The sequence below is a fragment of the Ischnura elegans genome, chromosome X (assembly GCF_921293095.1).
Source record: "Ischnura elegans chromosome X, ioIscEleg1.1, whole genome shotgun sequence".
In the NCBI taxonomy this organism is placed as follows: domain Eukaryota; kingdom Metazoa; phylum Arthropoda; class Insecta; order Odonata; family Coenagrionidae; genus Ischnura; species Ischnura elegans.
The window spans coordinates 3,625,225-3,639,761 of NC_060259.1; the positions used below are offsets into that span (position 1 = coordinate 3,625,225).

Consider the following 14,537-nt stretch of genomic DNA (forward strand, 5'->3'; position numbering starts at 1 on the left):
ATTATAAAGAAATAGCTGACCTATTTGCCTCCTGTTTTGTCAAAGTTTACAGCAATCAACAGCCTAACAACTTAGTTATACCTAACTATGACACAACACTCAATCTGAGCAAGCTTCACATTTCTTGTGAAAACATTATCAGCAAACTGTCTCATCTAGATCTAACAAAGGGATCGTCCTAAAAAGTTGTCGTCATTCATTAGCCTATCTTTTGTTCATATTGTTTAATAAATCCCTGGAAAGTGGCACAGTCCCAAGTGCACTAAAGACCAGTTATGTTGTACCCATCTTCAAAAGCGGAGATAAAACTGATGTGTCGAACTACAGACCAATTATAATTCAGTCTGTAATAACCAAAGTTCTTGAGAGCATAATTGTAGACAAAATAGCTCCTGACTTAAACTCGTTGATAGTGGAAGAGCAACATGGATTTCGGCCAGGTCGTTCCACTGTAACTAACCTCCTAACATATCAAGAATACATAATAAATTCCATGTCCCAGCACTCTCAGGTTGATTCAATCTATACAGATTTTTCAAAGGCATTTGATAAAATTAATCATAAAATTCTAATTGCTAAACTAAAAGCATCTGGTATAAGTGGTCAACTTCTAGCCTGGGTTGAAAGTTACCTACATGATAGGAACTTGTATGTTAAAGTGAGCGGAGTTCTGTCCTCTGTCTTCACTGCCAATTCTGGTGTACCACAAGGGTCACATTTGGGGCCACTTCTGTTCCTAATGTATATTAATGATATCAACTTCCCCCTGCATCCATTCAAGTACTTACTATATGCTGATGATTTAAAAATTTATGGCTGCATCCGATCACTTGAGGATTGTAACAAATTGCAAAATTGTCTCTACAAATTTGAAAAATGGTGTAATGATAACCTCATGGTACTAAACGCATTAAAATGTAATGTAATAACCTTTCATAAAATTAAGTCTCCAATTATGTACGACTATAGCTTAAATAATGCTACTATCTCTAGAGTTTGTAGAATATGTGACTTAGGTGTTACATTTGATTCATCCCTGACATTTCAGTATCATATCCAATCCATAGTCATACAAGCTACGAAATCAATGGGTTTCATATTCAGAATTTCAAGAGATTTTGATAATATTCATACTTATAAGATCCTCTATTGCACTTTAATCCGCCCTATTCTTGAGTATGCCTCTATTGTATGGTCCTTGTTGTATAACATTCACATCAAAGCTATTGAGAGTGTGCAACGCAGATTCATAAGATTAGTATCCTACAGATTTAATATCCTCCCTATTATTTATGACCTAACACTATCCCTTCTTAATCTGTTACCTTTGGCAACCCGTCGATTACACCTGGACATAACATTCATTCACCGTCTACTGCATGGAGACATTGACTCTATTCATCTGGTAGAAATGATCCCTTTCCATGTCCCCACTTTAAACACTAGTCAAACATTCATGTTTTCACTCCCTCATTCTAATAGAAATTACACCTTCCACTCACCCTTAACCAGAACTATGCGGAGCATTAACTACAAATGTAGTAACATTGACCTTAGTAATTTAAATCCAAAGAATTTAAAGAGAAAACTACCTTTGTTTGTGCATTGACTTAAATAATTTGTTCTTGTGTATAATGATAATGTCTATTTCCACTGTTTAAGAGATATGTGACTGTTCAATCTATTATTCTTAACTACTGTGTTTATTTTTTCTATTGTTGGTTTTTACAGCAAGTTTATACAATTATTACTGTATTTTTAAGAGCTTAAAAATATTTTAATCTTATGATAATTGTACATTTTTGTAATTGGGTAATTTTCCCATCAATAAACTATTATTATTATTATTATTATAAGTATTGGGCTCTATTAACCACCAACATATTTTTCAGGCTACTCGTAATGAAGACGCACTTCTAACTCTAACCATGAACTTTCTTCTCGCGCGTCTCCCCGTTTTCCCATGCCGAGGGAACTTTCTTTCCTAAGTCTTTGTTTACTCCCTATTGCGGCCTTCTGCTGATCTTGCCGACACCCAACTTACGCATCCCAAACCCCTCCTTCCCCAGCATTTCCCATTCACTCCCTCCCTAAGGTTACGGAGCTTCAGTGCGTCGTAGAAAAATACGCCCCCCAAACGTAAATTGAGGCAGAGCTGAAGGCCCTTTCCCCACCCTTCTTTCTCCTGCCCCCTCCACCCCACCATATGCTGACCACTTCTTTCCTCAGGCAATCCCCATCCCACTCTTATTCACCCCACCCACTTGGAACGTTCCCCGATGTTGGAGAAGGGCATGGTTCATCTTTACCTGCAACGGGGGTAAGTTATTAACTGGATAGAGTCTCAAGAAGTATCTTCCACTATCGGGGAAATGGTGCCGTGCTTATAATTGTCTCTCTTCTTCTCTGCTGACGTTTCAATTGAAATTATTTTCTTTGCTCTTTCCACACTATATTTATTTACGATTATGGTGCGACTATTTTTTAGTGCTAAAGCTAAGAAAATCTTTTCTCTATGTCAATGATCCTTTGCATCACTTTCAATACGGCGGAGAAAGCAACAAGAAAACTAAATGAGGTGAAGGTACAGGTTTTTGCGTATCATTTTTGGGAATTCACGCAAGTGAACCAATACTTCACCCACGTTGAGAAATGATGAAACATCTCTTGTAGGAAAACAATCAATGTAGATAATAACGTTTCTCTCTTTATTTCTCCGATAATGGAAGATGTTTCTCCAGTCGTTTTCCGGTTGGAACCTTGCTCCTGTCGGCATAAAATAAGAGAGAAATACTATATGAACTACTTATTTTATATGATAGCACTTCACATCCAGTATGAAGAATATGGTCCTGATGAAGAATAGTCTTTCGTAGCAACGCCTGCAAATATGATGGAGCACAGTATCCGGACGGAGAACTGAATTTACTTCAAATATTCGCCAGAAGATATCCTACATAATTTATGATCGTTACTGAATCTCAATGAAAATAACTAATTGGAAAGATAGCACATTCAACTGAAAATATGGAGTTACTCGAAATATTAACTTACGAAGGTTATTTTGGAAATGGGTTAAGGCCCTCGTATATCTTTTTTTTCTCGTCGCTGAGCAATAGAGGGCGAATAAATGGCGGTTAGGCCGGCTGCCGCTAAAATTCTGTGGGTGCTGGAAACAAATATCTATCTTACGCATTCTAAATAGTTGTTATTCGCTCCTAACCACAAATTTATAACATTAAATTCTTATAATAAACTTTGCAATTCATTATTTGATTACGTTTTCTAAACTGGTCGGGAATTTCTTAAGCGATCGTTGATGTTGAAGTATGAACGAGAAATGAGAATTTTATGGTGGTATAATTATTTAACGATCTTTCACAGTATAAATCGATAACAAAAAGCCTTTTCTGTGAATAATACCGAGAATAACCACCGAAAACGTTTAAATAAGACCACTAAAGACAAAAAACGGCGGAAGAAACAAAAGCGAACATTTTTTCGTGACTTTTGAAAAAGGATTGAAATTACGAAACTCGATTTTACGAAGTGCCAATTTTCCGGTCCCCCTGACTTCGTAAAATCAAGAGTTTACTGTAGGTTCGTTGTACGGAGGATGGAAATGCATTGTTCGTTGGGGGAAAAATCAGAACCTAATTTTTTTTGTTGCAGGGAGGACATATTTTCAATGGAGGTTCATTGTAAAAAGATATGATTGTATGTGTGTGTGTGTGACATAATGCATTCCATGGCTTCGGGGCCTTTTAGTATTATTGTCCTAATTATGCATTAAAATAATTACTGTAGAAACTTACTTACGAAACTTTCAGCGAAGAACCAAAAAAAGTTTCCTAAGTGAGGAAGTTTCATATATGAGGTTTTTGTGGTATTTAGCATGAAATCCTTTTCAATACGGACCAGTTTGACTCCAGGATGTAATTAGTCATTTGGAGGCAAGAAATTAAAGCCTAATAATCTTATTTACTCATAGGAAACACCACAGATGATATGTTACTTGAAGAGAAACGTAACTTAGGATTCCTGAACAACATTACCCATGGTTGAACGCCTGGTCGATTTGCTAGCATTTCTGACACTAAGCTGCAAGGAGATACTGGAGAAATTTCGGAATGGTGATACTAAATGAGGGGGTTCATCATCCCCCCCAAAGCCTCAGAGAAATGAAAGAAAATATTTAAAACAATTGTCTAGTTTTGAAATACAGCAACTGCATCTGCTTTAAGTTAAATTTCAAGTGCCAAAATAATGTAAAATATATTTATATGTGCGGCGATACATCGCTAAATCTGGTCGATTGTTCACGTAAGCCCAGACATAGGGAAAAAAAACTCCAACCGTCGGTCACAAGCTGGATCAGGGAAAGACTCCACAAACAAGAAAATCAGCTCACAAGAAAAAATTGCCAAAAAATTATTTTTGTTTTAAAGAGTATTTTTGTTCAAATTTTATTCCAAGTAGAGTTTTCAAAATCAGAAGTATTACAAAAAAACAATGATAGTACCGTATAAGCGTGTGTAAGAGGCGCACCCCCATTTTGAGCATAGGAGCTATGAAGAAAAAAATTTTGCGGCATTTTTTTAATGCTATCGCGCGATGTTGCAGACATACGCCTGGAATTTCGACAGTTATCAAACTTTCCCCTTTCAATATTAATTGAAAGAGGAAATTTTGATAATTGCGGTGGTAATAGCGGCACAAGAGGGAGTAGAAAGAGCCCCGATCCTCTCTTCGCATACGCCGTTGCTCTACGACGCTTGTCCTATTCTCGAACAATTTTGTTTAAATGCTCTCGCAGGAGTATTGCAATAGAATTGCAGCCGTGGAAAATTTTAAGGCAAAACACGACAGGCACATGGCATGAACCTTCCCAAGAGCTTGGAGAACAATCGGGGCAATCTCAGCGCCGTAGGATAATAACCACGTCGTAGATTTAACGGAGCCACACTCGGCCCTCCATCAGCCAATGCCTCTGCCGCTTTTTTTCCTTTCCGAGACCCCACAGGAAAATAGGAAAACATCAAGTTACAGGGGAACAATGGAAACGTATTTCATCCCTACCCCGTCTCACCAACTGACCTTGATCGATCTCCCAGTTTATGGAGGCCAAATGCTAGGCGAGTCATCTACTGAGCCCGAAGATATCTCGATAGCTTTCAATAATTGTATGACACGCACGAGGTTCAAAAAAAGAAGGAGATCTAACGCGACGCATATCTGACAGAATTTAAGTTTTTTTAAGCCCTAATTGTTTGACACAAAGATTTATAGTTACAACAAGGCTAATAATATCCAAAATAGTCCAAACAGGACAATTTCGGAAGAAACAAGCGTAGCATAAGCGCATTCAAACAAGACGAGACGGACTGGAAACTTTAGGCAACGCAAACTGCGTATATCACATTGCTGCGCCTTCGCCCCTTCGCTTTGAAGGCAATGACGTCACATCGAAGGCAAGATCGGACGTGTTCTTCCCGTGCTCCTTCGCTCATAGCCTCGTAGCTTGAAATACGGAGGGGAGGGAGCGCGCTCCTTCCCCTGGACCTCTCCTTCCCCGCTCTTCACTTATAAGCATTTCTGATTTCTTCCATCCACAATTTAGTCCAACATTGAACACACACTACTTCGAATTTTTTAAAGCGCAGGTTTTGACACCAATATAATTTTCAGTTGCATTCATCCTCATATTAGCGTCTGAAGATGATTTTTGGAAAATCAGGTCCTCAGCGTGATGGAAATTACTCGGCAAGACAGATATTGACTATTAACCAGGTATGTCCTTCAAAAATACGCGTTTATTTACGTTTGATAACCGATTACTATATGCTGTATAAATGCCGCGGGATGCCCACTCGTGGCAGTAAATTTAGCCTGCCCTCCGGAGCGAAAAACCCCGCGCGATCTTTTCCATGTTCACCTCTGGGGTACCGACGTGACGGCGCGATGCTTACAAGAAAAGCAAACAGGAGCATTTTAAAAATACGTCACTAAGGGAGAAACTCCCCTGCCGGCCGCTTGTTTTTGACCTAGGATTACAGATGACTCACATTGAAAACCAAGGCCACTCGGTTCCCCTTAGACTTGCGACCAGTGAAGGGGAGGGGGAAAGAAAAGAAGTTTGTGTAAAAGGCGCACCCTCATTTTCAGCTGCAATTTCTGGGAAAAAAGGTGTGCCTCTTACACACACTTATACGGTAATTCATGATCCCATAGGAAACATTACCAGCTAAATACCAGCAGTATAATTTTTCTAAATTCGCCATGTCCCACAAGCCATGCGTCCACGACCAGGGCACGAGCAGAAGAGACCTTGCCTATTGCAGGACGAAACAGGATTTGAGGGGAGGGGTTTTTCCAAGCAGCGGAGGGGTAGCCACGGCGAATTCATCCGCTGCGTCACTGCCCCTGTTGACAGGCTGCTCCGCAAAACATCGTCCCTGGGTTGGGGTGAACAGCATACCAGCCAGAATTTTCTCCTCAAACTTCTGGGTTGGAGACATCAGTCGAATCAGAGGGATATTCATTGGAACACAAGGAGGGGACAGACATAGTGGGGTGAGGTGTTGGAGGGAGAGAGAGTTGTGATAGGACTATGGTAAAACTTCTCACTCCAAAGTGCAATACTATGGACTTAGCACCGATTTCCCCTTGCTTGCCAAGGAGTAAGTATTCCTCCGCAGTAGTCCTATATAAGTCTTGGATTGCAGGTAGGCTGGGTTCAGGGCTGGTTTCGGGTGCTGCTTTCGGGTGCTGCTTTTGGATGCTGCTTTCCGGATGCAGGTTTTTCCGGAGACAGGGTTTTGCGAGACAGGGTCTTTGCACGAAAATCCTTTGCGCAAAACACCTTAGCGCGAAAAGTCCTTAGCGGGAGAAGTTCTGCGGATAAGTTCGGAGGAATTTCGAGGAATTTCTGGGCGGGGGGTACCAGAAATTTTTTTTTTGGGGGGGGAACACTAAAAAATGCCACATATGCATGTAATTTTTTTTAATTTTCCGGGAATCCCCATTGCCTCTGGGGAGAGGGGAGCCGCCCCTCAAGTACTACCATCCCCCTCTCCAAAGCATATTTCTAGTTAAGCCACTGGCTCCCAGGATAACTAAGATTTTTCCGGTGCTTATACCACTTCATTTAAGTGAGCAATTTAAATAACCGCGCAACTGCCGTGAGTGATGAATGAACAAAAATAGATTAAGAGCCCAGATAAATGTCCTCTCTCTATCATGTTTACGCACTAAAAAAGAATTTTCCCATGAAATTTTAGCAATAGTAGATCGTATCTACGGGGTATAGCTTCTCTGTCGGAATTCTTCCGTGAATTCAGCGCCGGGAACCTCGACTCACAAGCCGCGTGATTTGTCTTCACGGAATTATTTACTTTCCCATTTCTGATAACTACACCTGACACTTAAGTACTTCGATTAAATGGTTATAAGCCATTTCTGAGTCAAAAAGAACTGCCTTATCTTTCACGTTTTGAATTCGACGACAAAATGATTTGGTGACGACTGACTACGTGAGTTATTCTCCGAGGGCATTAACACTAACTCTCAGTCTGTTCAAAAATAAACGCTAGCCTCCAGACAGAGTTAAGCTAATAGAATAAAGATACAGTGTCCAGCGTGATACAGTGGAAATCTTTGATATTCAGCTTATTAAAACCACTTGTCTGTTTCCACACACTTTTATTTACACCGACCATGGTTTCGGCAACTTGTGCCATTATCAAGGCACAATTTGCCCTTGACATGGTTTCGGCAACTTGTGCCATTATCAAGGCACAATTTGCCCTTGATAATGGCACAAGTTGCCGAAACCATGGTCGGTGTAAATAAAAGTGTGTGGAAACAGACAAGTGGTTTTAATAAGCTTAAGCTAATAGCTAGTCAAGGTCCAACTCTGTTTCATTTAAACCCACTGAGTTACAAGTTGGGTCAGTTTTTGATCGGCGCGCAGCGTAAACAACTTTCCCCGGGCGCAATTCATCCCGTAGATGTGGGATAAGCCCGCAGAATGAGACCATGCATGATGTTTTTGCCATCATGTTGAATCACCATTGACTTATCTTCATACTGCAAATTTGATAATCTTTTTTGGATGACCTTGGGAGCTAAAATTTTGGTACGTGAGGATTTTTAACGGCTCGTTTGGGCATTATTTCGCTGGGGCGATGGAAAGCATAACCTTGGAAAAATTCAAGAAAACCACGTGTTAGAGATGGATATTCCATTGTTCACAATTCCGGATTGACGATCATCTACCATAGTTAAAATTAATATCTAATAAACAGCGTCGCTCATTATCAAAACTTAATATTCATTATCGACGTATCTATGTAATGAGCCCATACTACTCCCGCTCCTGTGACTAAAGTCGGAGCACGTACCCCAATCTTCTCGTAGAGCAATTCTCTGACAAGTATAAGTGATGTATTTCATCTCATTGGACTGGAAAAATACGTTTCATAAGCGAGGTCGTCGAATAAGTGAGAAGTTTCTTAACCGAGGTTGGAAATACATGAGGTTCATATGGGGTTATTCACCGGACCAAAAAAAAAGGTGTATAACTGAGGCCATCGTATAACTGAGGGTCGTTTAACCGAGGTTCTTCTGTAGTTTTTAATTTACCCTCTATATATGTATGTACATCATTTGGTCTCCAGAGTAATAATCATAGAATTTGAGGCTGTTTTTGCATTGGTTTTTTCTGACTTATTTCTCATTGATGTTGACTGATTCCAAGTCTCTTCCATAATACCTAACCAGTAGTAAGACTTTCATTCAAGTTTTGAAGGTAATATTGATAAATACATTTCATTGATAACTTTTTAAGGTCATCATGGAGATTCTGGTGCAGCCATGGCTGATGCTGTTCTTCCAGGAGCAGCTTATACTGAGAAGCAGGCCACTTACGTGAATACGGAAGGTCGTGCACAGCAAACATTGACTGCAATTACTCCACCAGGAATGGCTAGAGTTGATTGGAAGATTATTCGCGCTCTTTCTGAAGTAAGACATTTTGCTTTTCAGCATTTTTATTGATTCTGTTGAGACTGGGAAATATCTTTATGACCACACAGTTGTTTAAAACTCTGAGAGAAGTGGAGAATGTTGAAATGAAATTAATTTGATGAATATACTGTAGAACTTGTTTAGTACAAAAATTGAACGTGATGTCGAGGAAAATGTGCTAACTAGGCAAGTAAATACAGAAGAATCCTGATTTAACCTTTTTCAGGAGGGACAAAATTTGAAACCCTAAATGCGGAAAAACACTAAATGAGGACCAGCCATTTTTTTCGGGTTTTGGGGTCTGTAATGATTGGAATGGCTTTGGCTTTATATTAATAAATAATATATTATTAAGTCACTAAAAGGTGCCACACAGCGGAGTAGCCAGGAATGTCGTTTGGAGGGTCCAATACCAGGAGGGTGTGGGGGAAAATAAAATAAAAGTTAAAAAATGGAGGGTTTTAAACTAATATTAACACGTTGTGGACCGGGTATTTAAATCCAATCTCTACGGGTAGGACCGGGCATTTAAAGGAGCTTTAACCTAAATGACACTTCTACATGAAAACCCTCATAAAATGTTTCCTTTTTAACGTATTTTAATAAAATTTGAAGCGTTTTACTTACCAGAGGTGTTAGTACTTAGTTTTTGTATGGTATTTGGTGAAACATGCTCCTTTGTGCGGGGGAACCTTGCAGAATCCACAGATATACCGAGTTTCCTTCCCAAGTTTATTAGCAGTACAAACTTGACACATCCGCGACGGATATTTCTTCTTCCCTTGCCCCACTATCTTGTCTAGAGTGTGTTTCATCATTCCCCCTGCTAGCCTTGCCAGGTTATCCTGCCGAGGCGGTCGCTGAGTCGGCCTTTCTATCTCGCCCTCTGCGTCATCATCGCTGGAAGACGCACTTCTTCCCTCCTCACATTTAGCCCAGCCCTTGGCTGCTTCCAAAACAAATTTTTTGAAGGCCAAACGGGTAGAAGTGTTCAATGTTTTGTATACCACAAAAGAATTAAATAGGGCACAGTTGATCAACCACAACACCACTTTTTTTGTCCACTTCATAGTTTTTCTTAGTACATGCATCCCCCGAGTTACGTAAGGGATGCGTTCCGGCAGACTCTGCGTAAGTCGAAATTTACGTAAGTCGAACATTCTGCGTTAGTGCTTCAGAGATTTCGATTGGTGCGGTGAAATTCTCAGCGGAGGAATGCACGGTAAATTCTCGGAGAAGTTTCATTCAATTCACTGCGATATTCGTGAACTCTTCTGCATGTTCTTATGTTATTAGATACAAAATCAATAAACATTAATATAGTCTGAGAGTTCCATCTCGAGCATTGCCAATCAAAATGCGTAATATTATTCCCCGAGTTGACCGATCGCGTGGATTCAGGAAAGTACGGTATCTCAACGCTACATTACTAAACTGAATTCTTAAATTGATTCATTATGTTATACTGCGATCTAAGGGCCCATAGAATGCATTGTCTACCTACCTTTAATCATTATATCTTCTGCCTTTTATATATTACGTTGATTGATGAATCTGTTGGTTTCATTGTCACAGTAATCTTTCACGCACGTAAACATACTTTCATATTCTCACATCTCAGTAAAATGACGTGAAAATATCATCATTTGAATATTTACTTCGCTGGAAACATTGAAGGGTATTTCCAATGCATGAAGCTAATTAAAAGTGAGCTTTTATTCAGCCAACTCCGTCATTAACTTGCAACAAAGTTAGTGGGGAAAAGCTTTCAATGACGCAGTATTCATTTATATTGGCACATAATATGAGAGAACGAGAAAATGCAGCTTAATAAAATCTTTGCAAAATACAACACGGCAACCCAGTCGCCAGAAGCATGTAAATAAGTACGCAATTAATATCGTGTGTCAACTTTTTCTTCACTGTTTCGCAGCGTTCTTTGTCAACACTCAAAATTTCAATGCCTTTGCGTGGGTACTAACCAATTCCTTTCTGCAATAAAGACTTCTGCTCGAACTTTATTTTATTTTAATTCCACAGATGGAAATGTCCAAACTTAAGGATACAATTTTTAAATATTTGAAAGTCGGAGTTATGGTGTGTATGCTGTGTAACAAGCTGTATCGTACAGAAGTGAGCGCAATCACTTCCATCGCTAGAACTGCAAATTTTCACGTTGTTTATTGACTTAGGGTTTATAAGCGATTTTCTACAGAAATTAATGAAAATTCCTTCGAGGAATGATTAAAATGGGTCACTTAGTTTTGTTTAGCTCGTAAAAAACTTGATAACTATTCGAATTTTTTTACTGCCAATGGGTATACGAGCGAATATCTACTTCAACGCGCTCGCATTCGAAAATTAACGTAATCACTTGAAGTACGGTTATCACTTACGTAAGTACGGATTTACGTAAGTCGAGGCATAGGTAACTCGGGGGATGCCTGTACTGAAAAGTAAGCCAAGTACATATCAGCTTTATCTACTCCTCCCATGTACTTATTGTACTCCAAAATACAAATCGGTTTTTTCTGTATCTGTCCCGTCCATCTGTTTCGCTTCCCTTCGCCCATACTCGAGTTATGGATGGTGGAAATCATCCTCACCTCCCTCTTGTCCTTCCACGCAAGCAGCAGAACTTCCCCCCATCTACAGAATGTGTGGTCACCTTTCTTCATACTTTTTATTTCATGCCTAAATTCAGGGGGAAGCCCCCTGTTGGCACGGATGGTTCCACAAACTCGAGTTTTTTTTAGTATTGGTCTAATTTTATGCAGCCTATCGGAAGTATCAGAATTTGATTCGTTATCACTGAAATGCCAAGAATTCCAAATTAGTTCAAATCTGTTCCTGCTGAGCAAATTATTAAAAATGGGTGTATTGATAAATTCATCAGTGCTCCAATATTCCTTGATTGAATCTTTCCTGACTTTTCCCATCAAAATTATAATTGCTAAGAAAACTTTCATCTCTCCCACCGTTACATTTTTCCACTTCCCAGTTTTCTGCGAAGACTTGTATTGGCCTTCGTTCTGCATTCGATACAAATAGGTCTCATTACACATCATTTCGAGAAGATCATCCCCAAAAAACATTTTTGCCACTTCTAAAACACATTCACAATTGTCAGGAGCATTGATGATTCCTGCCACTCCCTGAAAATCTTCCAATTTCTTGGAAGGTCAATTTTATTCCATGCCACCGAGGTGTCTTTCACTAAGTTACCATCGCTATCACTTGCATCCGAGTCACTATCATCAGTGTAAACTAAATGTGCAGCTTTTCTTTTAGGTTGTCTTCCACCAATATCAAAACCAATTTCACTATCTGAGCTCTCACACTCGTCTACACAATCATCTGGCACGTCTGATAATGCATCAACACAAAGTTCTTCGTATATATTCTTCTCCGTCATTCCGCAAGCACCACCACTAGTTGACGCCATTACTATAAATAAGGTCTTATTGTTTTTGGAGTAATTTTTCGGTTGACAAGATACACAGGAATTATTGCTGGAAATTTACGTAGGCTACGTATGTATGCACTTCCATAGAGTAAACGAACATCAACTTTCATCCAAGGACATGAATCCTCACTAAACTACGTGACTTCAGATCTCTAACGAAGAGAGTAAAGAACACATGAACGTCCCAAAGGAGACTAATATGCATTCTAAGCAAAGGGAAACATTAGAGACTAACAAAGATAAGCGTTGTGGCCATCTGGTCCTTTTCTATCAAGGACCGAAAGATAGGGTCCCGCTGAAATGACCCTCATAGTCCTTGGCCCTCGAGACTCGTTGATGTATTTACGTTGAGCGCTGGAGATAGGATGTCTTGTGAGAATCCAGACCATGGCACGTGTGAAAGACAGCCGAATGCACCCAGAGGTGAAATATGCATTATTCACTTTGTGCCATACACTATAATGAATGGTGCAAAGTAGGCTTTGAGAGGATTACCGATAATATATTTTGTTAGAGCCAAATGAAAAGGACTGAAGAAATCCGACCAAAATTAATCTTTATCATGTAAAATATAATAATTCGTAATTTCAGAACATTGTAGAATTTATAGAGTAGCTGTTATAGAAAATTGAATGTTTAATCGAGTTTTTTCACACGTTACGGCTTAGTGACATTTTGTTCCTATACATTAGTAATCTTTAAAAGTGGATCACGTTCATTGAAAAATATTTATAAATTTATAATTTAAATGTTATAAAACTAATCAAAATCAATGAAAGCACATTCTGAAATACACCATAACCAAATGCGGACATAAGTTACTAATATTAAAAGAAGCAGAGTAAGTTTTATTATCACATGTGAAAACACAGAAATCTCCGTGGCCGGTCCTCAGCGTTCAGCACGCAAAACACGGAGATCTCCGTGACCGGTCCGCAACGTGTTAACACTTTTTATAATCGAAAAAACTTCATTTTTCGAAGAAATTTTTTGTAAATATATGAACTGTCAACATTTAGTTTTCTTTAATGAAGAAGCAAAGTAATTGAGTTTTCATATTCGAGTGTTGGAGGAATTCCAGACTCCACCCCCTCGTCACTAGTGCCATATGCGGCAAAAAACTTATTGATTTCGGTTGTTCTATTCTTAAATCCAAATGTAACGGTTGCCGGATTTTAGTTGCCAAGTGGGCTGCTATGGCCGGTGAAATGGGAAGTCTCCCTGGGTGGAGGGGAACAGCCGCCGATGGAAGGAAAAAAAAGGAGGGGTCGAGCTTCGCTCCGACCGAAAAAAAAACCGACGCTGTATCAAATTTCATTGTAGAGGGGTGATATTGAGAATGGTCAGGATTCGGAGGTTGATTTTTGCTCTCTGGAGGCATTAGTCCCATTTCAGCCACTCGGTTGACGTTTCTCGGCAGAATCCAAATACGCACGCTCTTGACAAGGCTGAGAAGTACGGGTGGCTTCTATGAAGAATGGTGATTACTTGCATTGGTCCCTCTGGTCCTTATTCGACTCTCCTCGAAGGGGAGAGCTGGTCAACATTTACATCACAAAATTGTTAAGTGTTATTCAAAGCATCGTAAAAGTCAATTACGCAAACCGAAATGCGCGTACTTTGTGAATTTTTTTTTAAAGTACAACTTCACAATTTTTACGATATTTCCCAATATGAATGAAATAATAATCAAAGCGATGCAGGGAGAACACTGATGGGAAATATGAAAAATAATTAATGAAAAAAATTGATTTTCAATCAGCTTGAATATTTATTAATTTTTGTGGTAAGAACAACATAAATTGCGTATTGGGTCAGACATCACAAACAGCTTCAATGAGGCCAATTACCCTGAATACATCGCATCGGATCATATTGACATCTTTTTTCTTCGATGTTTCTTTTAATAAAATGATGTCGTTTGAAGTAAAGTTTTTTCTGGTCCCTAATTTCTTGTAATTCAACCACTAAGTAAAGTTAAATGTTCAAAGTGTTCCTTAGTTTCGATGCAACCGATGTTTTGACCCGATGCAACCGTAAGTGT

The 14,537-nt window shown here is 39.3% G+C and overlaps 1 protein-coding gene across 2 annotated transcripts in view; it reads left to right on the plus strand.

Moving 5' to 3' along the window:
- The window catches only part of LOC124171324 (NADH-ubiquinone oxidoreductase 75 kDa subunit, mitochondrial), a 151,010-nt gene that overhangs the window by 97,973 nt on the left and 38,500 nt on the right, over nucleotides 1-14,537 (plus strand). For both annotated transcript variants that reach the window (XM_046550471.1, XM_046550472.1), the window contains exon 12: nucleotides 8,849-9,024. In XM_046550471.1, coding sequence (XP_046406427.1) covers nucleotides 8,849-9,024 — 176 coding nt within the window. The remainder of the gene's footprint in view (nucleotides 1-8,848; nucleotides 9,025-14,537) is intronic.